Source organism: Primulina eburnea, unplaced genomic scaffold (assembly GCF_022965805.1).
Source record: "Primulina eburnea isolate SZY01 unplaced genomic scaffold, ASM2296580v1 ctg625_ERROPOS2042916+, whole genome shotgun sequence".
NCBI classification, from domain to species: Eukaryota; Viridiplantae; Streptophyta; class Magnoliopsida; order Lamiales; family Gesneriaceae; genus Primulina; species Primulina eburnea.
This window is the reverse complement of record NW_027331406.1, coordinates 6,448-31,982: the sequence shown is the minus strand read 5'-3', so window position 1 is coordinate 31,982 and position 25,535 is coordinate 6,448. Positions and strand designations below refer to the sequence as shown.

Genomic DNA, 25,535 nt, shown 5'->3' with positions numbered 1-25,535 from the left:
CAACATCGTTATCATTCATCTTCATTCGTAATTTCCTCGAGTTTATCTCCAATAGCGGCCAAACAATTCTCCTTTTTTAAAACTGTTTGTAACTTTATTTTACAAACCATGAACTTGCTTCTATTGAACTTTGCTATTTCGTACCTGCTCATCATTATATATACAACAATTTAATAGGCTCAACAAAATAATTTCGTCTTGATGAAAAAATATTTTCTGAAGATTCGAACACGTCTTCTGCTTCATACGTGTTTTAATTTATTTTGCCTAGTTGTCATACAGCTGTGACAATATTATATAAAATTTTGCAGGTTGCTACATTTTCAAAGAACAGCGACAAATCAAGATTCAAGCCTTTCCAGATCTTGTGTTAGTTACCGATCAATTCTATTGCCTTTGTTTTCATCAATGGCGTATGCTGCTCTTTTGTCTCTTTCGCAAACTTTGGAGCAGATTCTTAATTCTGATCCATACTTCTTCCCTTGTGCTAAAGAAAAAATCGAGTCTTTTCACGAAACCATAGCTTCTTTAATGGTCTTTCTTGATAATTGCCCACCAACAATTTGCAACCAAAAGGTCAATAATTTGATAACCCAAATCAGAGATTCGGCCTATGAAGCAGAAGACGTGTTCGAATCTCCCGTAGCAACTCACTTTCTGCACAAGTATGAAAGTGAGAGTTATGAAAAACTCGGAATGCTTCCTCGGAGCTTGGAGAAAATGATGGAAGATATCCAATCGGTGAAAAATGAAGTCCAGAATTTTCATCGTGAGAGAAATGGGGTGCTCGAGCAAAGGATTCAGACTCTTACTGATTCATCAACGCAGCTTGTGTCTGGCTTAAAAGCTTTAACGCAGGTTCTTGTTTCTGATCCATTCATCTTTCCTTTCGCTAAGGAGAAACTAGTCACTTCTTGTAAAAAAGCTAGTGCTTCTTTAAGAGCCTTTCTTTATGATTTCCCACCTATTAGCTCCCAAAAGGTCCATGCTTTGATGAAGCAAATTATAGATTCAACCGATGATGCACTTGACGTTTTTATATCTCTCTTAGTAACGGGCTTGCCGCAGAAGTATGGAAGTGATAGATATGAGAAATTCAAAATATTTCCTCAAAGCTTGGAAAAAGTGATGGAAGCTTGCGAATCGATAGAGAAGGAAGTGAATGGGATACACGAGCAGAGGATTCCGACTCTTGTCAGTTCATCCAGGCCAGCCTCGAGGGGCAATACAACGACCAATATGGTGGCACTAGACAGTAATCTGGAGATGAAACTATTGGATGAACTTGTAGGAGGACGATCCAACACAGACATCCTCCCGATTGTTGGCATGGGTGGGATTGGTAAGACTACCCTCGCTAGGATCTTGTACAATAGTCAACTGATCAAGGAGTCTTTTGATATTCGTGGTTGGGTTACGATATCTCAAACATATAATGTAAGGGAAATTGTTTTAGGCCTTCTGGAAGATATTGAGGTACCTTTGGATGAAGAACGTGATGCTGCGCAACAAATATATCAAAGTTTATATGATAGAAAATATTTGATTGTATTAGATGATGTTTGGCATGAACAGGCCTGGAATGACATTAAAAAGATATTTCCGGATAACAATAATGGTAGCCGAATCATATTGACAAGTAGGCATTCAGAAGTGGCAGCATATGTCAACTCTTATAGCACTTATCATGAGATTCAACTTTTAAATGAGGATTCGAGTTGGAGTCTACTCCGTCGAGAGATATTCCTGCAAAACGATTGCCCACCCGAACTAGTTGGAATTGGAAAGAAGATTGCTAGACAATGCCAAGGTCTTCCTCTAGCAATATCTGCCATTGGTGGACATCTTAGAAAGGACGAGCTAACAGAAGAATATTGGAGATATGTTTCCGAAAGTGTAAGTTTGGTCTTAAAGACCAATAATGATCCATCCTTAGAGATATTAACTTTAAGTTATAACTACTTGCCTCATCATTTGAAAGCATGTTTCCTTTATTTTGGATCCTTCCAAGAAGATGCTGCAATATATGTGTCTAGAATTGTAAAACTGTGGGTTGCCGAGGGATTTGTAAAGCCAAGCAGATCAAATAGCATGGAAGAGGTTGCAAAGAGTACTTACGAGATGTTATTAAAAGAAACCTTATTTTTGTGCATGAATATGATTCATTTGGGAAACCAAAGATATGTGGCATCCATGATCTGTTTAGAGACATATGCATCAGGGAGGGTAAAAAGGAAAAGTTTCTTTGTGTCTTGAATAGGAACATTATACCCTTTGATATGTCGGAAATAAATAGCCAACGACGCTTGATTCTGAGTCCAAATATGAAAGAACATGATGAGTCTGCTTATTGTCATATAGATAGTTTTTCAGCTATCCATTCTTTGATTTGCCATGGTGATGATACTTCATCGAAAATTAAACTACCTTCAAGAATGCTCAAGGTATTGATTGTTAGGTTGACAGCAACAAAGTTTCCCGGGGAAATATTAGAACTCATTAATCTAAAGTACCTTGAGCTCGGGTGTGTTTTTCGAATTCCGTCTTCAATATCCAGACTCAAGAATCTACAAACCCTTATTTCTCAAGTCGTGCATATAAAATCTATGCCTTCGGAAATTTGGGAAATGTCGCAGTTAAGGCATCTTCTGGTTTTGGGTTTTCACTTGCCTGATTTTCCTGATGTTCGTGTAAAGGGGACCATTCTTAAAAATCTCCAGACACTTTCAGAAATAATCAATTTTAGATCTATGCATGAGGTTTTCACAAGAATCCCAAATCTTAAAAAGCTAAAGATTGCATATGACTATAATGCTGCTGGCTTCAAATTTAACACTCTGGAGAATCTTGTCTCTTTGCGTGAACTTGAATCATTATGCTGCAAGTTCAATTTTGTGACAAAGGACAATATCTTGGCGAAGCTCGCCTTCCCTCTTTCACTGAAAAAATTAGTTTTAAAAGGCTGTCAAATTCCTTGGGATCAAATGACCATCATTGGTGTATTGCCTAATCTCGAAGTTCTCAAATTGAGTAGAGCTACGGTTGGATACTGTTGGGAAACAAATGATGAAGAATTCAAGCAATTAATTTTTGTTGATTCATGATTCACATCTAGTGAACTGGAAAACTGAAACGGACCATTTCCCAAGCCTTCAGCACCTCATCCTTCAGCAATGCCATGGCTTGGAGGCAATCCCTTCCGAAATCGGAAATATTCCAACCCTTGAAATAATCGAGTTGGATGGTTGTTCGTGTAAAGCAGAGACTTCAGCAAAGGAAATAGTAGGGGAAGACAGTGACATTGAGCTTAAAATTGCCAAAACTTAGTTCTTAGTTCAGATGCTCTAGTTCAGATGCTGCCAGCTTACATGATAATGCCCGCACCGAGGCCGTTGCAAGAGATCATTGTGATGCAATGCAGTCGAGCTAGCAGTATCAATTGGAGTTCTTGGTTTGTCCCTCACACCATTTGGTTTAAAGGTAATGCAATTACCACTTCCCCTTATTTTTCAATATTTACTATCAATTTTGGCATAACAATACTGATTTTCTTTATCACTTCATTGAATTGCATAGATTTTTAAAATTGGAAAATTAAATATTTGTACCATTATCCTTTAATTTTCCTCAAATCTACAGCTCCTCAACATAAGTAACTAAGCTCGGTGAATATAGCTACAATTTTTGGTATAACGATAAATTTTTCATCTTATATAAATTACTTAAGAATTAGAAGTAACATGTTAAATTTTACAATATTTTAAAAACTAAAATTTGTTGTGAAAAAGTAAAAATTTATGGTAAAAAGTAAAAATCTCAAACTCTCAAAATTTACCAAACTACACACTTTATAATATTTTTCCCTCTACTCAATTGTGATTTTCTTCACAAATGAGAGATCTATTTATAGAGTTACATAATCCAAAAAATAAATTACATCATTACCTACATCATCACACACAAATTTCTAATTTACAACTCTTATTTTCAACATTCAAATATTCAACTATTACTTTTCAATATTCAAATCATTATTTTCAACACTTCTCCTTGTGATGATGTCTTCATTACGTGTTTTGTATTGCCTCGTTAAAAACCTTACTTGGAAAAACCCATTGGGATAAAAACCATAGTAAGGGAAAAATAGTACAGTCACGTAAACTCCCCCTGATGTTGACATGAACAATTCTTCACAAATTTCGTAGATTGCGCATCCCAATATTATATATGTGCTTTCTGAATATTGACGTAGGAAGTGCCTTTGTGAAGAGATTTGATGAGTTTTCACTTGATTGAATGTGACGAACATCAATACATTTATTCTTGTCAAGCTCCTTGGTGAATGCGAAGAACTTAGGAGGAATATGTTTAGTTCTGTCGTTTTTTATGTATCCTTCTTTCATTTGAGCAACACATGCAGCATTATCTTCATATAGTATCACAGGCTTCTCATCGAATGATAATCCGTATGAAATTTGGATATGTTGGGTCATTGATTTTAACTACACACATTCACGACTTGCTTCATGTAGTGCAATAATCTCGGCATGATTTGATGAAGTTGTTACGAGCGTTTGTTTCTGTGAACGCCAAGATATTGCAGTGCCTCCACGAGTAAATACATATCCAGTTTGGGAACGTGCCTTGTGTGGATCAGATAAGTATCCAGCATCAGCATAACCAATTATACTTGGGACTTTTGAATACAAAAGTCCCAAGTCTGTCGTTCCTCGTAGATAACGGAATATATGTTTAATTCCGTTCCATTGTCTCTTTGTTGGATATGTGCTAAATCTTGCCAACAGATTCACGGCAAAAGATATATCAGGCCTTGTACAATTTGTAAGGTACATAAGGGCACCGATGACACTTAGATATAGTACTTCTGGACCAAAAATATCTTCATCATCTTCACATGAACGGAATGGATCCTTTTCTATGTTTAATGATCTAACAACTATTGGAGTACTTAAAGGATTTGATTTATCCATATTAAAACGTTTAAGGATCTTTTCTGTATAATTTGTCTGGTGAACAAACATTCCACATTCTTTTTGTTCAATTTGTAAACCCAGACAATACTCGGTTTTTCCAAGATCCTTCATTTCAAATTCTTCCTTCAAGTATGACACAACTTTTTGAATTTCCTTATTCGTTCCAATGATGTTTAAATCATCAACATATACAGCAATAATTACGCATCCGGATGTTGTTTTCTAATGAAAATACAAGGGCATATTGAATTATTTACATATCCCTTTTTCATCAAGTGATCACTTAGTCGATTATACCACATTCGACCTGATTGCTTTAACCCATTTAATGATCTTTGTAATTTCACAGAATAACATTCCCTGGGTTTTGAACTTTGTGCTTCAGGCATCTTAAATCCTTCAGGGATTTTCATATATATATTACTATCAAGTGATCCATATAAGTAAGCTGTAACAACATCCATAAGACGCATTTCTAAATTTTCAGATACCGCCAAGCTAATCAAATACCGAAACGTAATTACATCCATCACAGGAGAATACGTTTCTTCATAATCAATTCCAGGCCTTTGAGAAAAACCTTGTGCAACAAGTCGAGCTTTATATCTTACTATTTCATTTTTCTCATTTCGCTTTCGAATAAAAACCCATTTGTATCCAACAGGTTTTACACCTTCAGGTGTAAAGACTATAGGTCCAAAAACATTACGTTTATTTAGCGAATCTAATTCAACCTGGATGGCATCTTTCCATTTTATCCAATCCTGCCGATTTTTACATTAACCAAAAGATTTTGGTTCATGATCTTCGTTATCAATTATGATGTCGATTGCCACATTATAAGAAAATATATCATCAATTTCATCTAAATCTTTTCGGTTCCATATTTTTCCAGTATTAATGTAATTGATAGAGATTTCATGATTCTCGTCAGTTTGTGGTTCTGACAGAACATTTTCATCATCATGTGTTTCTTCAGGAACACTATTCTCTATTTTGTGATCCTCATGTGTTTCTTCAGAAACATCATTCTTTATTTTGTGATCATCGTGTTTCTCTATGAATTTTCTTTTTCGAGGATTTTTATCTTTGGAACCGACTGGCCTTCCACACTTCAGGCGTTTAATGACATCATGAGTATCTTCCATTTGTTTCTTTGGAATTTCAATTCGAGCAGGGGCATTTGCAGCATGTATATATGATTTAGTTACCCCTTTTGTGTCTGCAAATGCATCTGGTATTTGATTTGTTATTCTTTGCAAGTGTACAATTTGTTGTATATCTTTTTCACATTGTTTTGTTCTTGGATCCAGATGTAACAATGATGATACATACCATGTAATTTCCTTTTCGGTATGTTTCTGTTCTCCCCCTAACATTGGGAAGATTTCCTCATTAAAATGACAATCAGCAAAACGTGCTGTGAACACGTCGCTTGTCTGAGGTTCAAGATATCGAATGATTGATGGACTATCATAACCGATATAAATTCCAACCTTTCTTTGAGGTCCCATTTTCTTTCGTTGTGGTGGTGCAATAGGCACATACACCATACATCCAAAAATTCTCAGATGAGAAATGTCTGGTTCTTTACCAAATGCAAGCTGTAATGGGGAGTATTTATGATATGCACTTGGTCTGATGCGAATTAATGAAGCAGCATGTAAAATTGCATGTCCCCATATAGAAATAGGGAGCTTTGTTTTCATAATCATTGGTCTAGCAATCATTTGCAGACGTTTAATCAATGATTCAGCCAATCCATTCTGTGTATGTACATGAGCAACAGGATGCTCAACAATGATTCCGATAGACATACAATAATCATTGAAAGTCTGGGAAGTAAATTCACCAGCATTATCAAGTCTAATTTTCTTGATTGTATAATCGAGAAACTGATTCCTCAATTTTATTATTTGAGCAAGTAATCTTGCAAATGCAACATTTCGAGTTGACAATAAACATACATGTGACCATCTGCTGGAGGCATCAATCAATACCATAAAGTATCTGAATGGTCCACATGGTGGATGGATTGATCCACAAATATCACCCTGAATACGTTCAAGAAACATTGGTGATTCAGTTTGGATTTTGACTGGTGATGGTCTTATAATAAGTTTTCCAAGAGAACATGCTTTACATTGAAACTTATTATTCTGAAACATCTTCTGGTCTTTCAGTGGATGATCATGTGTATTTTCTATAATTCTTCGCATCATTGTTGAACCAGGATGTCCCAATCGATCATGCCAATTGGTTAATATCGAAGAATTATCAACTACCATGTTTGATTCAATGGGACTTATATGTGTATAATGCAATCGAGTAGGGAGCATTGGTAGTTTTTCAATCACATATTTCTTTCCTGATTTATATGTGATAAAACACATTTATTTCTCATTCCCTTCATTCATTGTTTGAGTATCATACCCATGGGAATATATATCATTAAAACTCAACAAATTTCTTTTCGATTGTGGTGAATATAAAGCATCATTGATCAAAAATTTTGTACCATTAGGTAACAAAAATTGTGCTTTACCACATCCTTTAATCAAGTCTACAGGACCTGGTATTGTATCCACCGTTGTTTTTGTTGGTTTTAGTTCCAAGAAATATCTTTTATCTCGGAGATAGTGTGCGTTGTACCACTATCGGGTATGCAAACTTCAGCTTTGCTCATAGCATTTTCCATATTTGAACTTCAAAAAAATATGCAATGAAATAAATTACTGGCAATATATATTTAAATATAACACATATCATAATTATACAATAAAACATTATTCTATGAATACATGAAAAATAAATTATTGTACATTTATATTCTACCATTATATTGTTCATTTTCAGAGAAATCTTCGAGAAAATCTGCAGCATCAATATTGTTCATTTCTATCCCACCAACATATTGATCATTTCAGAGAAATCATTCATAAAATCACCAGCATCAAAATGAGTTGAATCACTCAAACGGTCACTGCGTTCAGTGAAGTTGGTCTCCTTTTCTTTCCCCATTAATGATTCTTTATAAAGTTTACAAAGGTGCTCAGGGGCTCGACAAACTTTGGACCAATGTCCTGGAGTACCACATCTGTAACAAGAACTTTCATATCTTTTTGAGTGATTATCATTAACACTTGTATTCTCATGAGGCCTTTTCAGTGGATGGTTTGGGACGCTCTTTTGAGATGAGTTATAAAAATAACTATCTCTATTATTTTCAAAACCACGGCCGCGTCCACGACCAATTCCACGTCCACGTCCACGACCTCGACCTCGACCAAAACCTTGTCTTTGAAATTGATTTTGGTTTCCAGGTTTAATTGATCCAGTGGGTCGGGACTGATGATTTCTCATTAATAGCTCGTTTTTTCCGTCACAAGAAGACAGGCGATGAGTTCAGAATATCTCGCGAATCCACGTACTCTACATTGTTGCTGTAGAGTAATATTTGATGCATTAAACGTGGAAAATGTTTTTTCAAGCATCTCAGATTCTGTGACCTCATGTCCACAAAATTTTAATTGCGAGATTATTCTATACATCGACGAATTGTAATCACTGACTTTTTTAAAGTCTTGGAATCTCAATGTATTCCATTCATCTCGGGCGGTCGGAAGTATAACTTCTCTTATATGTTCGAATCTTTCTTTTAATCCCTTCCACAAAGCCATGGGATTTTTTTCTGTCAGATATTCACATTTCAATCCATCGTCGAGATGTCGATGCAAAAATATCATGGCTCTTGCCTTTTCTTGTGACGTGCATATGCCATTTTCTTTAATGGTCTCGCTAGACCCAATGACTCAAGATGCATTTCTACATCTAGAGTCCATGGCATATAATTCTTTCCCGTGATGTCGAGCGCAACAAATTCGAGCTTTGTTAAATTTGACATGGTGGTACTAAAAAAATTACGATGCATTTTATTAGTTAATAAATATTGTAATACAAAGTAACGGATAAATAACAAGTACAAATATTTGTAAAAATAAAGAAAATGCACGAGGAGAATATTCTCCGATAAATACAAGACTCGTGAGTATGATAACCAAAATAATTAAAAATATCCTTGAGAAAGCCATCTTCTTTTTTCTTCGAAAAATTTGATGATGAATAATTTTTAGAGAAGAAGAGAAAATTGGAGTGATTGAATGTGTTTGTGAGATCATATTTATAGGGCAAAAACTAGCCGTTTTTTTACCATTTATGACCGTTTGTGTACAAAAAAAATAAAGGTATGTATTTGTATAATTTTATGGTAATAATATGGTATATATAATATTAGACATGTTTAAATAATCATGTATATCATATCATAATATTATAATGAATGTCATAATTTATTTTGTTTAAAAACCTTATAGGCTTTTATACTTGTCGTATCCCTTACCGGGAGTGTGGGATGTCGTCTTAACATCCTCCCAAGATTTATAACAAGTTTATGAAAAATTTATTTTTATTATTTCTAATAATAACATTATATTGTATATTAAATAAATATACAATAAATAAATAACAGTAAAATAAATATAATTACTTTTGTTACCTTTTTCTTCTGTTTGGAGCTTGGAAAAGTATATAGGACTTTTAGAGCTTCGTGCTGATAACGTGTTGTGAAAAAGTAAAAATTTATGGTAAAAAGTAAAAATCTCAAACTCTCAAAATTTACCAAACTACACACTTTATAATATTTTTCTCTCTACTCAATTGTGATTTTCTTCACAAATGAGAGATCTATTTATAGAGTTTCATTACACATAATCCAAAAAATAAAATACATCATTACCTACATCATCATACACAAATTTCTAATTTTACAACTCTTATTTTCAACATTCAAATATTCAACTATTACTTTTCAATATTCAAATCATTTATTTTCAATAAAATTAAAACTTTAATCGTTAGAAAGCAAATTGGGTAGGAGAAGTCTAGTTAGATTAGCGGATTTTTCAGTTAATTTTTTATATTTTGAATAATAATATTAATAGTAAAATTAATGTTAATATATAATAGTAGACAAAATAAAAATAGTGATAATAAAAATAATAATACTAATATTAATCAGTATATTATTATTATTATTATTATTATTATTTATTATAAATATTATAGTAATTATTGTTTATCATCGATCTTATTATTTACTATTAATTTATTTATTTTTATACAAATTATTATTGAATAATTACTTATTCCATCTTATCAATTTATTTTTTAATATTGATATTATTAATCTTTTTTATTTTTATTTATTTCTTATTAATTCTGTATTAATATTATTATTTCGAAAATAAAGAAAATACATATTAAAAAAATGACAGTAGAATTAGCCTTGTATAAATTTTGTTATGGTAAATGTTTTTTTCTTCTAATTTCTCAATGTCTGCTATAAGTTTTTGGCTAATTCTTGAATATGCAGCTTAAGTTTATTATATAATTGCTTTAATTACACAACCACATTTAAAAGTTAAAAATTATATTACATAAAAAATTAAAATTTATACATCTACTCCAATGATTTCACAAAGTTCTATAAGTATGTGCCTCATTTGGATAAAGGATTCAATTTGTAGCTGGTCTATTGACCAAAAAAATTAAAGAATGATAACAATGACAACAATAACTGTTATTTTTGTTGAAAAATAATATTTAAAATGTGTGTGTTGAATATTTGAATGTTGAAAATAAGAGTTGTAAATATTGAAAATTAGTGTGTGATGATGTAGGTAATGATGTATTTTATTTTTGAATTATTTATAAAGATTTCCTATAAATAGATCTCTCATTTGTGAAGAAAATCACAATTGAGTAGAAAGAAAAATATTATAAAGTGTGTAGTTTGGTAAATTTTGATAGTTTGAGATTTTTATTTTTTACCATAAATTTTTATTTTTTCACAACACGTTATCAGCACGAAGCTCTAAAAGTCCTCCATATTTTTCGAAACTCCAAATAGAAGAAAAATGTAACAAAAGTAATAATATTTTTTTTATTGTTATTTATTTATTGTGTATATATTTAATATATAATATAATGTTATTATTAGAAATAATAAAAATAAATTTTTCGAAAACTTGTTATAAATCCTGGGAGGATGTTAAGACGACATCCCACACTCTTGATAAGGGATACGACAAGTATAAAAGCCTATAAGATTTTTAAAAAAAATAAATTATGACACTTCATTATAATAATGTGATATGATATACATAATTATTTAAACATGACTAATATTATATACACCATATTATTACCATAAAATTATACAAATACATACCTTTATTTTTTTGTACACCAACGGTAAAAAACGGCTAGTTTTTGTCCTATAAATATGATCTCACAAACTCTTTCAATCACTCCAACTTTCTCTTCTTCTCTAAAAATTATTCTTCATCAAATTTTTCGAAGAAAAAAGAAGATGGATTTCTCAAGGTTATTTTTAATTATTTTGGTTATCATACTCACGAGTCTTGTATTTATCGGAGAATATCCTTCTCATGTGTTTTCTTTATTTTTACAAATGCTTGCGTACTTGTTGTTTATCCATTACTTTGTATTGCAATATTCATTAACTAATAAAATGCATCGTAATTTTTTTAGTACCACCATGTCAAATTTGACGAAGCTCGAATTTGTTGCGCTCGACATCACGGGGAAAAATTATATGCCATGGACTCTCGATCTAGAAATGCATCTTGAGTCATTGGGTCTAAGTGAGACCATAAAAGAAAATGGCATATTGACATCACAAGAAAAGGCAAAAGCCATTATATTTTTGCGTCGACATCTCGACGAGGGATTGAAATGTGAATATTTAATTGAAAAAGATCCCATGGGTTTGTGGAAAGTATTGAAAGAAAGATTTGAACATATAAAGGAAGTTATACTTCCGACTGCCCGTGATGAATGAAATATGTTAAGATTCCAAGATTTTAAGAAAGTCAGTGATTACAATTCAGCGATGTATCGAATAATCTCGCAGTTAAAATTTTGTGGACATGAGGTCACAGAATCGGAAATGCTTGAAAAAACATTTTCCACGTTTCATGCATCAAATATTACTCTACAACAACAATATAGAATACGTGGATTTGCGAGATATTCTGAACTCATCGCCTGTCTTCTTGTGGCGGAAAAGAACAACGAGCTATTAATGAGAAATCATCAGTCCCGACCCACTGGATCAACAGCATTTCCAGAAGTAAATGCTGTAAGTAAAAATGAATTTAAATCTCGAAACCAAAATCAAATTCAAAGACAAAGATTTTGGTCGAGGTCGTGGACGTGGACGTAGACGTGGAATTGGCCGTGGTCATGGTCGAGGCCGTGGTTTTGAAAACAATAGAGATAGTTATTTTTATAACTCATCTCAAAAGAGCGTCTTAAACCATCCACTGAAAAGGCATCATGAGAATACAAGTGTTAATTAGAATCACTCAAAAAGATATGAAAATTCTTGTTTCAGATGTGGTACTCCAGGACATTGGTCCCGTATTTGTCGAGCCCCTGAGCATCTTTGTAAACTTTATAAAAAATCATTAAAGGGGAAAGAAAAGGAGACCAATTTCACTGAACGCAGTGACCGTTTGAGTGATTCAACTCATTTTGATGATGGTGATTTTATGAATGATTTCTCTGAAATGATCAATATGTTGCTGGGATAGAAATGAACAATATTGATGCTGCAGATTTTCTCAATGATTTCTCTGAAAATGAATAATATAATGGTATAATATAAATGTACAATAATTTATTTTTCATGTATTCATATAATAATGTTTTATTGTATAATTATGATATGTGTTATATTTAAATATATATTGCCAGTAATTTTATTTCATTGCATATTTTTTTGAAGTTCAAAAATGGAAAATGCTATGAGCAAAGCTGAAGTTTGCATACTCGATAGTGGTACAACGCACACTATTCTCCGAGATAAAAGATATTTCTTGGAACTAAAACCAACAAAAACAACGGTGAATACAATATCAGGTCCTGTAGACTTGATTAAAGGATGTGATAAAGCACAATTTTTGTTACCTAATGGTACAATTTTTTTTATCAATGATGCTTTATATTCACCACAATCGAAAAGAAATTTGTTGAGTTTTAATGTTATATATTCCCATGGGTATGATACTCAAACAATGAATGAAGGGAATGAGAAATATATGTGTCTTATCACATATAAATCAGGAAAGAAATATGTGATTGAAAAACTACCAATGCTCTCTACTGGATTGCATTATACACATATAAGTCCGATTGAATCAAACATGGTAGTTGATAATTCTTCAATATTAACCAATTGGCATGATCGATTGGGACATCCTGGTTCAACAATGATGCGAAGAATTATAGAAAATACGCATGGTCATCCGCTGAAAGACCAGAAGATCTTTTAGAATAATAACTTTCAATGTAAAGCATGTTCTCTTGGAAAACTTATTATAAGACCATCATCATCCAAAATCCAAACTGAATCACCAATGTTTCTTGAACGTATTCAGGGTGATATTTGTGGACCAATCCATCCACCATGTGGACCATTTAGATACTTTATGGTATTGATTGATGCCTCCAGCAGATGGTCACATGTATGTTTATTGTCAACTAGAAATGTTGCATTTGCAAGATTACTTGCTCAAATAATAAAATTGAGGAATCAATTTCCTGATTATACAATCAAGAAGGCAAGAACAACATATCTACGGTTTTTCATCCATAAATAGGTAAAAAATTCTACAAACTCCACTGTTCATAATTTATCCGACGTACTTGTGCACGTACTGTGAAATTTAAGCCTGATCCAACGGTGCAGTAAGTCAAAAAGAATCCTGGAAGGAAATTTATTTTACGATCGAAGTGCTGATGCGTTCTCGAAGTGCCATTTGCGCGATTTTTCAGTGATTTTTGTTTTTTCCAATCTGTAAGTAAGGTAAGTGCGCTTGTTTTAAAAGTATAATTTCAGTTCTGTATTGTTTCGTTTTTCAAAAATTATGATCGAGTGCAATTCTTCTTCTACATCCTTTTGATACGATTATCGTATGCTTTATACTTTTACACTGTGAGAATTCAACTGGATACGAGTGAGAATCAAAATATAAGATATGGTTATTACTCTTACACGGTGGGATTGTAACCGTTATATGGCCTCGATCCCTTAGAAGATTAAAAATTAGGGACTGATGTCAGTAAACCATGGAAAGTAAAGAATCTCATGGACGAAATTATGCATATGATTACGACGATGACATGTTATGAGAATCATGATATGCGTGATATGATATATGATTTTCGAAATTTGTGTATATTTGTTATATATGTGCTCGAACCACCCCCGCTTACTGAGTGACAACAATATCAATCACCCATTACTCTACTTTCCCAGATATGTCAGAAGAAGAATAAAGGAAGAAGAATCAGACACCAGGTTTTTGACTGGTAGTGTACGCATGATGAAGTTTAACTAAATTTATGTTCTTTTAAGTTTTTAATCAAGTTTTAAACGAATCCGCAAATTTTTATCGTTTTCGTAATTACTATTGTAAAGATTATTCATTTTATGATAATTATGAAATAAACTAGTTTTCTGTACTACGAGGCTTGTTGTTTAGCAATTATGTGATTGTTGAACAACGTCGGTGTCGACTAACTCTGGTCTCGGGGCGTAACAATAGCAACTTGCTGCGTCATTTGAAAGCGTGTTATCTTTATATAGGATTTTTTCCTCAACATTATCCTGACATAAAAATAGCTAGTATGATCTGGCTATATGGGTTGCTGAGGGATTTGTGAAATGGAGTAGATCTAATTCTGTTGAGGTGGTTGCAATGGAGTACTTGCCAGAACTTATTGATGGAAATCTTATCTTTGTTCGCCTTTAGATTCATTTGAGGCGCTAGAGTTTTGTGGAATCCACGATCTTTTGAAGGACGTATCACGCAAAAGGCTCAGAAAGATAACTTTCTTTGTGTCTTGAATAGCTATGAGCCCTTTTGTATCTAAGAATCAAATAGTTAACGATGCCTGTTTATCGATCCAAATATTGCAGGAGATGACAACAACAATGATGAGAATGACTTGGCTGATGTTGCTTTGACTGACGGTAGTGGTTCAGACTTCAGATGATGAAGCTCCTCGTCCTACTGATGATTTGGGCTATTTCGCTTTAATTCATGGTAGTCATTCAGATGATGAAGCTTCTCCAGGTACTGATTCAGATGACGAAAATTGGAGAACAGCGATGTCTTGGAGTCTATTGATGGCTCTGATGATGATGGTGAAGATCGTGAGGGCATTGATTCTTCCGACAAAGGAGACGACAGATACATTTGCAATATAATCACAGCAATGCCACTTATCCATTCCTTGATCTATATTACTGGTGGTACGTCATCAATCCTTAGAGTGATCTCAGGATTGCTCAAGGTATTGTGTGTCGGTACATTGGAAACCAATGAGTTCCCAGTACAAGTTTTAGATCTTGTTAACTTGAGATACCCTGAGCTCGGATACGTTAATCAAGTCCCTCCTTATATCAAGACTATGGAATCTACAAAATTTAATTGTTCAAACCGTAGACGAAATAACTCGACATCTTGAAATCTGGGAGATGCCACAGTTAAGACATCTTCAGATCTATCACTTTCATCTACCAGAAGTTCTTAATTCTCGTGTCAGAAAAACAGACACAAGGGATTTTAAAGGCCTTGGAACACTTTCATACACAACAGATTTTAGGTGTACGGAGGAGGTCCTCGGAAGAATCTTGAATCTCAAAAGGCTGAATATTAGGTTCACGAAGGAATCAAATGACTGGTCGTTTTATTGTCTTAAACAAGCTTGTCCATCTGCGTGAACTCGAATCTTTACTATGCATGTTCTACCCCGAGCCTGACGGAACTCTTGTCCGAAACAACCTCTTCCCGCCTTCGTTAACAAAGTTGTGTTTTGGTAGGCTCTGTAATTCCATGGGAGAAAATGACCATCATTGGCACATTGCCCAATCTTGAAGTTCTGAAACTGAAGAGCAGAGCCTTCAAAGAACCATTGTGTGAGCCGAAAGAAGACAAATTCCCACGACTGAAATTCCTATCTATTGAATCTTCATGGGATCTAAAGGAGTGGCGAGCCGAAGATTACCAATTTCAACGACTCCGCCACCTCTTGCTCCTACAATGCTCTGCCTTGGAGGCAATCCCATCTGGAATACGAGAAATCCCGACTCTTGAAATAATCAAGTTGCATTTGTGTAGCCATGCTGTCGAATCCTCAGCGAAAGGAAATGCTTGGAGAGGAAAGTGAAACTAAACTCGTAGTAGTTAATAGCAAGCCGAGAGAAGTGGTCTAACAGTGATAATGTCGATCCTTATTAATATTTCACATGTTCTAAAAAAACTGATATTTATTGAATAATAGATAAGAATAAGAATAGATAAGAATATTATTTTTTAAAAAAACACAAAAACTCATATGAGACGGTCTCACATGTTAATTTTGTGAAACGGATCTCCAACCTGATCCAGTTGATGAAAATATTATTTTTTGTTAAAAATATTAATTTTTAATTTAAATATAAAACGAGTATATTCGTATCATAAAAATAGATATGTGAAATTGGATAACAAGAGACATTCTATTAGAAGTGTGAATCTTCGAATTTTGCATTTTAACTTGGGGTTGTTCATTAAATGGTTTAAACTGAAAAATCTGACTGGATCGTAAATTTGGCTTGGTGCAAACATTTTTTAGGTTGGTTTCAATTTTAATTTTGATAATTTTGATTTGTTCGGTTAAATTTAAATTTTAAAAAGCGAAAAAATTGAACCGATCAATTTATATATAATAACAACAATAAATATTAATATAGTTAAATTTTTATATATAATATGTTAAAATAGTTAAAAGAGTAATGTTAAATAATTTAAGCAAACACTTGTGTGAGACAGTCTCATGAGTCGTATTTTGTGAGAAGGATCTCTTATTTGGATCATCCATGAAAAATATTGTTTTTTATGCTAAGAATATTACTTTTTATTGTAAATATCGGTATGGTTGACCTATCTCACATAAAAGATTCATAAGATTGATTCACAAGAGCTCTCCTCAATCATTCAAATCGCCGTGGACTTTAATGCAAAGCTTACCTCATGAATGTTTGTAATCATTTGTTATATTTCATTATGTTATTATTTTTCGATTATATTTGTTTTAAATTGTTAGTTTTATTTAATTATCAAATATTTGATTTTTTAAAACTAGATAGTAATACAATAAAACTAAACTAAATTGAACCTAAATAAAATAATTTGATTTTTTCGAATCAAAATTTACCAAAACCAAATCCAAACTACGGGTAAACGGGTCAAAAGTAAAAAAGACTATAATTTTAATCCCACAAAATTATATTGACCCTTTTAGTCTTAGTTATCTACTTTAAAGGCTTCTTTTTAAAAGACCCCCTACTTACTTGAAATATCACTCTAATCCCTGATTATTGCCGAATAGTCTCTTCCCTGTTCTCTCGGACGTCCCCTGAAATTAGGGTTCGCTTATTCGTGATTGCAGTCCCATGGCCGATCGAAGCATCAATAACAACAACTCCAACAACCTGGTTGTGGCGGCAACGGCAGTCGCCAAGCAGCCGATATGGATGAAGCAAGCTGAGGAAGCCAAGCTGAAAAGCGAAGCAGAGAAGACCGCCGCCGCCAAAGCCGCATTTGAAGCCACCTTCAACAAATCCCAGACCCAACAACTTGAAGCCGCTTCCGCCGTGTTATCCTCCGAGGATTCTGATTCTGATGACGATAAATCATCGGAGAACACACGCCCTGCGGGTCCCGTGGACCCTGCTAGGTGTATGGCGCAGGGTGCGGGCATTGCGGGCGGGACGGCGTGTGTGGGGGCGACGTTTGCTGTCGTCACAAAAGACAGTGATGGGAGGAATGTGACACGGGGAGGGGCTAACGTGGTGGTGAGGATTGCTCCGGGGATGGGGGTTGGGGGTTCGGACCAGAATGGGATAGTTAAGGATATGGGTGATGGGACGTATAGCGTGACATATGTTGTGCCTAAGAGAGGGAATTATATGGTGAATGTTGAGTGCAATGGGAAGCCAATTATGGGCAGTCCGTTCCCTGTTTTTTTCAGCACTGGTATGTGGTTTCCTCTTCTCTTTTTGCTTTTTGGATTTGGAAGTGCACATTTTTGTATTCGGTGGTAAAATTGGCCCCCAAGATTAGGAATCCTTCCGGCATCTGCTACTTTTATGCATGTATTTAAAGCTCTATCTTGCACTACTGTTCTGATTGAATAGCGAAAGATAACCCTTGACGTAAATTTTGGAACCTTGAAGTAAAATTTGGAGCTTCAATGCTAGCCAACTTGTCTATATATATGTGCTTAACTTCTTATCCACGTATTACTTTGTGTAATCATGTTGATGTTTTAATGTGGTATTGTTTTTCTTATTGATCATGAAATATGATAAATCATTCTACAGAAAGGCGTCAAAGCTTTCAAAATTTTTATTTGAATGTGTAGTAATCCTGTTAGTTTCTAAAAGACTTTATGTTACAACTCGTACGTGTAGGAACGGTAAACACACTATTCATATATCAAGGAATGAATATAAGCTTTGTGTATTGTATGTTGCGTGCACATCTTCCTAATCGTTAATAGCATAATGTTCGGACTTGTTTGCTGTCTGAATAATTAGGTCTTTTTGTTTGTAGAAGCGTCACTTACCAATGCTTGTAAGCTGTATGTTCTGTAGTTTATATGTTATGTTGTGTAGCAATTGTTATTCACCCAAGTAGGTACATAGCTTGTGTATTAGCTTTGATGGTCACAAGCCTTTTGAAAATTTCCGAAGTGAAGTTCTATCTTTGAAAACTATTCAAACCAGAAACTACTGTTTCAAAAAAAAAGATCAAATTTGTTTTTAAATAACATTAAAATGGGTTTAAAAAAGGAAAGCCGTTTACGGGGTGAACCAAAAGGAAATTCAGCTTCCATAACCTAAACTGTTCAAAGCAAAAAACATTTTTTCCTTTGTTTTTCATTAAATTTTTCTAAGAGGATCCTAGTTTCAATTTTTGCCAAGGTTTTAGACAAAGGAAATAAGATTTTTATCTGCTGGTAACTCTTGAGTGGACAAAATTCCAGTTCAACCCTTGGATCTGATGCTGGATGTGTTTCAATGGGCTTCTTTATTGTGTGCATATAAACAAAGCATGATTTGTGGTCTTCAGTTTTTATTAATCTTGAATAATTTTGGTTGCTGAAAACAACTGTTGTGAATTTTTTAACTTCTTCTTGTTTGATTTTGATCGTCGTTGTCAAAAGCGCGAAGCACAAAAAAGCGCTCAATGTCTTGGGCCTTAAAGCGCGAAGAGAAGCGCACACTGTATGGAAAAAAAACGCAATAAACAAAATATTATCAAAAAATAAAAATAAAATAATTAGTCTTTAAAAATGTAATAGATGAAATATCAAGTGTCATAATAATCTTAATCTTCTAAATATATATCATCAGCCTCATCGCTTGATTTGTATCAATCGATATCTTTTTCTTCAGTGCATCTTTGGTGGCTAGGAAGAAATTTTATCAATAACTACGTGGTACAAATCTGAACATCGCAGTTCTTTTATACAGGGACACCCTCTGGAGGGCTTCTTGGGATGGCTCCAGCAGCTTCATTTCCGAATTTAGTTAACCAGACCATGCCGAATATGCCAAATTATTCTGGTTCTGTATCTGGTGCTTTTCCTGGGTTGCTTGGCATGATTCCAGGTGTTGTTTCTGGGGCCTCTGGTGGAGCAATTTTACCCGGAATTGGGCAATCTCTTGGCGAAATTTGTCGAGAGTATCTTAGTGGGCGGTGTGCGAAAACTGATTGCAAGTTTAGTCACCCGCCTCACAATCTGTTGATGACTGCACTAGCTGCAACCACTACCATGGGAACCCTTAGTCAAGTGCCAATGGCACCTTCTGCTGCTGCAATGGCTGCTGCTCAGGCAATTGTTGCCGCCCAGGCTCTTCAAGCCCATGCTGCGCAGGTCCAAGCTAATTCCTCAAAAGACTCCTCTGGTAAGAATTTCACTCCCCAAGCTCCACCAATGTAGTCTTGAAAGTTTTGAGTTCCTATGAATAATTGTTAAATAACATAAAATCAGAGACTTGCTTGATCTTTTATTTATGTTTTTGTTAACGCTATTTATTTTGATTTACCTCATTTTTTACGGTTTCGATTTTGCTATGCCGTCGATATTTTTTGTCATTAGATTTGTTAACTTGTCTTGTCAATACTGATTCTGAATAATTTTGATAATTTGTACTTATTTATTCTTTTAATCTATCTGGATCAGCTGATAAAAAAGGAAAGGCTGATTCCCTTAAAAAAACTGTGCAAATTAGCAATCTCAGCCCACTTCTGACCGTGGATCAGTTAAAACAACTCTTTGGCCTTGGTGGCACAGTTGTTGAATGCAATATCACTGATTCAAAACATTTCGCTTACATTGAATACTCAAAACCTGAAGAAGCTACAGCTGCCTTGGCATTGAATAATATGGATGTTGGGGGTCGTCCTCTGAATGTCGAAATGGCTAAATCACTTCCGCCTAAGCCTGTTTTGAATTCACCACTGGCTTCATCATCTCTGCCTTTGGTGATGCAGCAAGCTGTTGCAATGCAACAAATGCAATTTCAGCAGGCTCTGTTGATGCAGCAAGCACTTACAGCACAACAGGCTGCTAACAGAGCTGCAACCATGAAGTCTGCAACTGACTTAGCTGCCGCCAGGGCTGCAGAAATAACTAAAAAGATGCAAGCAGATGGACTGGTTATTGAAGAAAAGGATTCTGATAAAAAATCAAGGTATGTTGCTTTTGATCTCAGTGGCCTTTGATTGGTTACTGTCAGGAAAGTTTGCTATCAATAAATTTGGAGGGGCCTTGGAGGCGAAGTTTTTAAGATGCAATTTTATTAGTGAAATAAAATGGGTTTGAAACTTAAATGGGGATCCAAAATATTCTCGAAATCACCTCTATGCATATTATGGGAGTCAATGCACTTATATGTACTGTATTATTGACATTCTAATGACAGTGGCCTGGAATATGTTTCCTGTCTGGTTTTTATTACATTCGAAAAGCAGTTGGTTAGTTTGCTCCTGTCATAACAATAATTTGAAAACTTTACTCTTAGTTTTAACTTTATAAAAAAATCGGTCGAGTTCTGTTGAGTACAGGTATGCACTGGCATCACAAATGCTAAATTTTTAGTCATACCCCGATTAAATTCAGGAACTACCCTTCAGTTCTCTTATCGCATGTTTTTCTCTTGCTGCTGGTTTTAAATTGATCTTTAAGCTGTATCCTATATAATGATACCAATAAGGAAGAACTAATATTTTGTTTTCTAAAATGTCATAGGCTTCTTTTTATATCTTTTGCTATTGTACTGAATTTACTGATACAGTTAAAAAACATGAGTTATTTTTGGTAACGATCTTCTCTTTACTACAGTTCATTAACTGCATGTTTTTCCTGATTTGGGATTTATTTATCTTGTATGTTAAGTTTTTTTCCTTGGAAATTAGCAGTTTGTAGATAATTTAGATATACTTTATGTATGATATATATCATATATATTATACAGTTATTCTTCATTTCTCAAGGAAAGAACATTGAATTTTTAGTTACTTCACTTATTGACGTCTGTATCAGGTCACCTTCTGCTACTCGAACAAAGTCAAGATCTAGGTCCAAGTCAGCATCTCCTGTGAATTACCGGTCGAGGAGGAGGTCTCGCTCATTCTCGCCTCCAACTCGCCGAGCTCGTGGTTACAGATCCAGATCACCTAGGAGATTTCGTCATTACATGAGCAATGAAAAAGAACGAAGATATTTCAGGGATAGTAGGGATCGCAGTGATAGAGGTAGAAGAAGGGACTCAGATAGGTTGCGTGAAAGCCTTTCACCTGTTTCAAGGAGAAACAGGAGCAGAAGTGTGAGCCCTCAAACTAGAAGTTCTCATCGAGTTGATTCAAGTTCACCAAAGGGGCGCCGAATTAATCCAAAAGATAGAACAACAAAGTCATCCCGTCATTATTCAAGATCTCCTCGGCATCATAGGATCAGGTCTTCATCTTCAGGGGATGATGAGATTAAATCAAAACAGAGAAGGCGCTCTAGGTCAGGGTCTCTTGAAGTTAAGCATCACTCTAGTGATAAAAAAGACAGAAGAAGAGCAGAAAAGTCTAAATATCGGAGTCAAAGACGCTCCAGATCAACCTCCGTAGATGATCGAACTCATGGACGTAGATCTTCTCCGAGAGTTCCGGAAGAAAGCAGATCGAAACGCAGAAGGAGCTCGAGGTCCAGATCCCAGGAAGATAAGCGTCGGCCAAATGAAAGATCGGAAGGGGCCAGAGAAGAGAAATCAAAATACCAGGATAGAATGCATTCCAGATCAAGATCTACTGAAGGAAAGCAACATAAAGGCAGTAAGCGTTCAGATTACCACAAGTCCAAACACAGAAAGCCCTCGGGGTCTATCTCAGAAGAAAATAATCATAAATTAAGTGATACTGATCCTGTGGAACATGAAGATAATGTTATTAAAAATAAGAATGAAATATTAATCACACATGGTGATGTCTCTGTGCACAGGCTGGATGATTCGCAGAATATTTTTGAAAGAGACGAGGATGATGATCAAAGAAGTGGTCATCAACAAAGTCACATTGTTGAACATTAGGCTAGACGGACTGCTTTCAAGAGGTGTATGGGTTGATAACCAACATGTGATTAACTGGGAGAAAGGATCCTTCAAGAACTCGGGCCTTCTTATTTGATGGTCAATACAATTAGGTGGTTTATCTCTTGAAGTGATGAATGTGCTCTTTGTTTCTTTTGCAGGTCTGAGGTTGAATAGATTAACGATGCAGTCTGGAGACTTGCTTGCTCTTTTTAAAACACTTCAAGAAGTGTGTTTCGCTGATCCAATCATGAAATGTATTTTCCAAACTACTTGATATTAATGGTTGTGTTATTATATTCAAGAATTGATGTTGGTTAAGTGTGATTCCTTTACCTTGTAAAATTTCATCCACCATACATCAAACTTATATTTATTTTTTTAATTTTTTTTATAGGAAATCATTAAATTTTAATTTAATGAATTCCCTAGCAAACTAAGTTCAATTTTATGAGTTAGCCCTGGATTCAGGAACGTGGCCTTGTTTCCTTTCCTTGCTGAACAGCTAATTGACTAGTACCGTTGGATTGATGATTTTGTGTGATATGGTTGATATAAATCTTTTTAATACAAATTTATTGGTTTGGTGGGCCTGTTACAACACATGAAGATGCAGGTATTTGGACTGCTGCTTCTTGTTGCTCAATCAGTTGATTTGGATCTGCTGAATTTCTCTGATTGTAACTGAAAGGTATGCAACAACCGCATTTGCCGATGTAGCAGAAGGTTCATTGTTGCGTGTGTAGTATGCTCCATGATTTGGGAGTATTAGCTACAATTGTTGCATTAGGATATATCTAAACAATAATATTTTGTTGATAATTGTACTGTATTTTCTACTTACTTTTCCTCGTCTTTATGTTTATCTTTTCTCTTTCTCCCATTTTCCTTTTTCTTTCATTTTTTTTCCTTTTCTTTCCATACCCTTTTTTTCTTCCTCTTCCTCTTGAAAGTTGTTTGGTCAAGGTACTCTTAAGGCCGATATCAAGTCAGATGTGGCGGGGTGGGTTGATTAATTTGTTGTTCAGTCATTATTCTTTTTTAACAGGTATTTCCTTCATTTTATTTCATTATAACACTACTTTTCATTTATATTGGAAAACAAAGATAATTAGGGAGGATCTTCTCTCTCATTTTCGCTTCTGCTGCTCATTATTCAATGTGTTTACGGATTATCTCTGTTGAATGAATTTTACTTAATTATCCCCATTTTAGGCGTTGCATTCTATCTATTTGTTTAACATAGTTATTTTTGTAAGGATACACAAAGTGTCCCGTGTAATTACTCCTCACGATGCCTGTAACATCCCAAGCACTTGCACGTTAGTTGCACATATTTCTGTGTGGTTTGTTAATGTAATCTTGCTTCTTAATATTAATATATTAAAAGATCCAATCGTTTCTGTTAATTCACCCTTTGAATGAGTACGTAACTAATCTCCATTTTTTCTCTCCGACCAGGGCATGATGCTTTACTTTAATAATATTTTCGTGCTCTCGTTGTTTTGCTATTCACTTCCCATCTCTCTCTTTCCCCCCTCGCTTTTTTCCCTTTTTGCCTTTTTTTGGTTGTCTTTAGTTCGTGCAAGGATGTTTGTGATGGAGAGGATGACCCAATCAACAACCGATGAGGTTATTGCATCATCTTCATGGGTAAATAGAGAATGTTATTCCAATAGTAGCTGTTTTATGTCCCAGTGCCCGTGCCAAGTTGATTTCTTTCTATTGTTAAGGTTGAACCTTATGAACTGTAATAGAATGATGTGTTGGTCAGTGAAATTTATGGTTGTAAGGTTTTAGCGTAAACTTTGGAGTCATGAATTGAGATGATAACAAATGCATCGTTGAGTTGATGTATAAAAGAAAGGTTTGTTTAGGTTGTATGTTCACGGAGTCATCCGGAACATTTTGCAGTCATCACACTTTGTGCTGAATTTCATCTACTCAAGTAAGCTTCTGCCCAACAAATCGTTGTGCTATACGAGAATGAATTTTGCAGTGTTTGTTCTCATTCCTGGGTTTACCTTGAGGGTTGGAATTTGCTTCCTTGTCGGGTGGCACCCGGTACATATTGAGATGACATTTTTCCTTTTTCTGTTGGGTTGAGGTTGGGGAAAATGGTAGATATCCCTCCATAATTTTGGATTCGAAAATACAGGATTTAAATTGATTTCCTTTGTTGAATCCTCCCAGTTTACTATATATGTGTTCCAATTGTATTCTTTCGGTTGAGATTTGGTTATTTGCTCCGGCCATCTGTTTTCTCGGAAGCAGTCATTCTCCCGCTACAAGATATAAAACGTACAAGATATTTTGCAAGTCTTTTCGATAAATTTTCGAGAAAGATCTCAAACGTATATATATATATAAACAAAAATAGTTTTTAAGATTATTTCTCTAGAAAAATTAAGATCTGCCCGATTTTTTAATGTTATTCAATATATTTTCACTCGCAATATTTTTCTTTCTCGTTCTCTATATTTGTTTCTTTTCTCTTTTTTTTTTTTTTTCTCTTCTGTAAGAGTTTATAGATTATTTAAATATTTAATAAGGTACAACTAAACGATATATAAATAATCTACGGATTTTTGGCAATGGATGCAACATCGGAAATATTTTAATTTTCTCGAAACGATTTTAAAATTGTAACATTTAAAATTTTTTATAGTTAAAAATCCAGAAGAAACGTATTTTACTTCATTAAATTATTCATGGCAGTTGATTCTGTCACGAGGTCTTCGATTTATTCGATCCAACTTCAA

The 25,535-nt window shown here is 34.5% G+C and overlaps 2 protein-coding genes across 6 annotated transcripts; both read left to right on the top strand.

Annotated features, from left to right (window-relative positions):
- Positions 1–239: 239 nt before the first annotated feature.
- Positions 240–16,392, top strand: LOC140821537 (putative late blight resistance protein homolog R1C-3). Its single transcript, XM_073182037.1, is given in 3 exon segments — positions 240–2,244; positions 2,247–3,480; positions 14,398–16,392. Coding segments are annotated over 2 exon segments (2,694 nt in total). The 5' UTR covers positions 240–408; the 3' UTR covers positions 3,105–3,480; positions 14,398–16,392.
- A 1,089-nt stretch (positions 16,393–17,481) lies between these two features.
- On the top strand, positions 17,482–24,620 carry LOC140821531 (uncharacterized). 5 transcript variants are annotated; one of them, XR_012115785.1, is made up of 7 exons: positions 17,482–18,163; positions 19,666–20,100; positions 20,379–20,889; positions 21,741–23,030; positions 23,390–23,464; positions 23,727–23,821; positions 24,353–24,619. XR_012115785.1 is itself a non-coding variant. In XM_073182029.1 (4 exons), exons 1-4 carry the CDS (start codon positions 17,581–17,583, stop codon positions 22,771–22,773), a joined length of 2,562 nt encoding a protein of 853 aa, XP_073038130.1. In that variant the 5' UTR covers positions 17,482–17,580; the 3' UTR covers positions 22,774–23,147. The 5 variants fall into 5 exon arrangements, 1 of the variants encoding a protein (XP_073038130.1); XR_012115784.1 differs by having other exon boundaries at positions 23,390–23,821; positions 24,353–24,620; XR_012115783.1 differs by lacking the exon at positions 24,353–24,619 and having other exon boundaries at positions 23,727–23,906.
- Positions 24,621–25,535: the final 915 nt, after the last annotated feature.

What these genes read in the sequence shown, in the direction of transcription:
- LOC140821531 (XM_073182029.1), top strand. Translation starts at nt 17,581, where the DNA reads ATGGCCGATCGAAGCATCAATAACAACAACTCCAACAACCTGGTTGTG. An exon ending in TTCCTCAAAAGACTCCTCTG is followed by an intron (nt 20,101 to 20,378) that starts GTAAGAATTTCA and finishes TATCTGGATCAG; the next exon opens with CTGATAAAAAAGGAAAGGCT. An exon ending in GATTCTGATAAAAAATCAAG is followed by an intron (nt 20,890 to 21,740) that starts GTATGTTGCTTT and finishes CGTCTGTATCAG; the next exon opens with GTCACCTTCTGCTACTCGAA.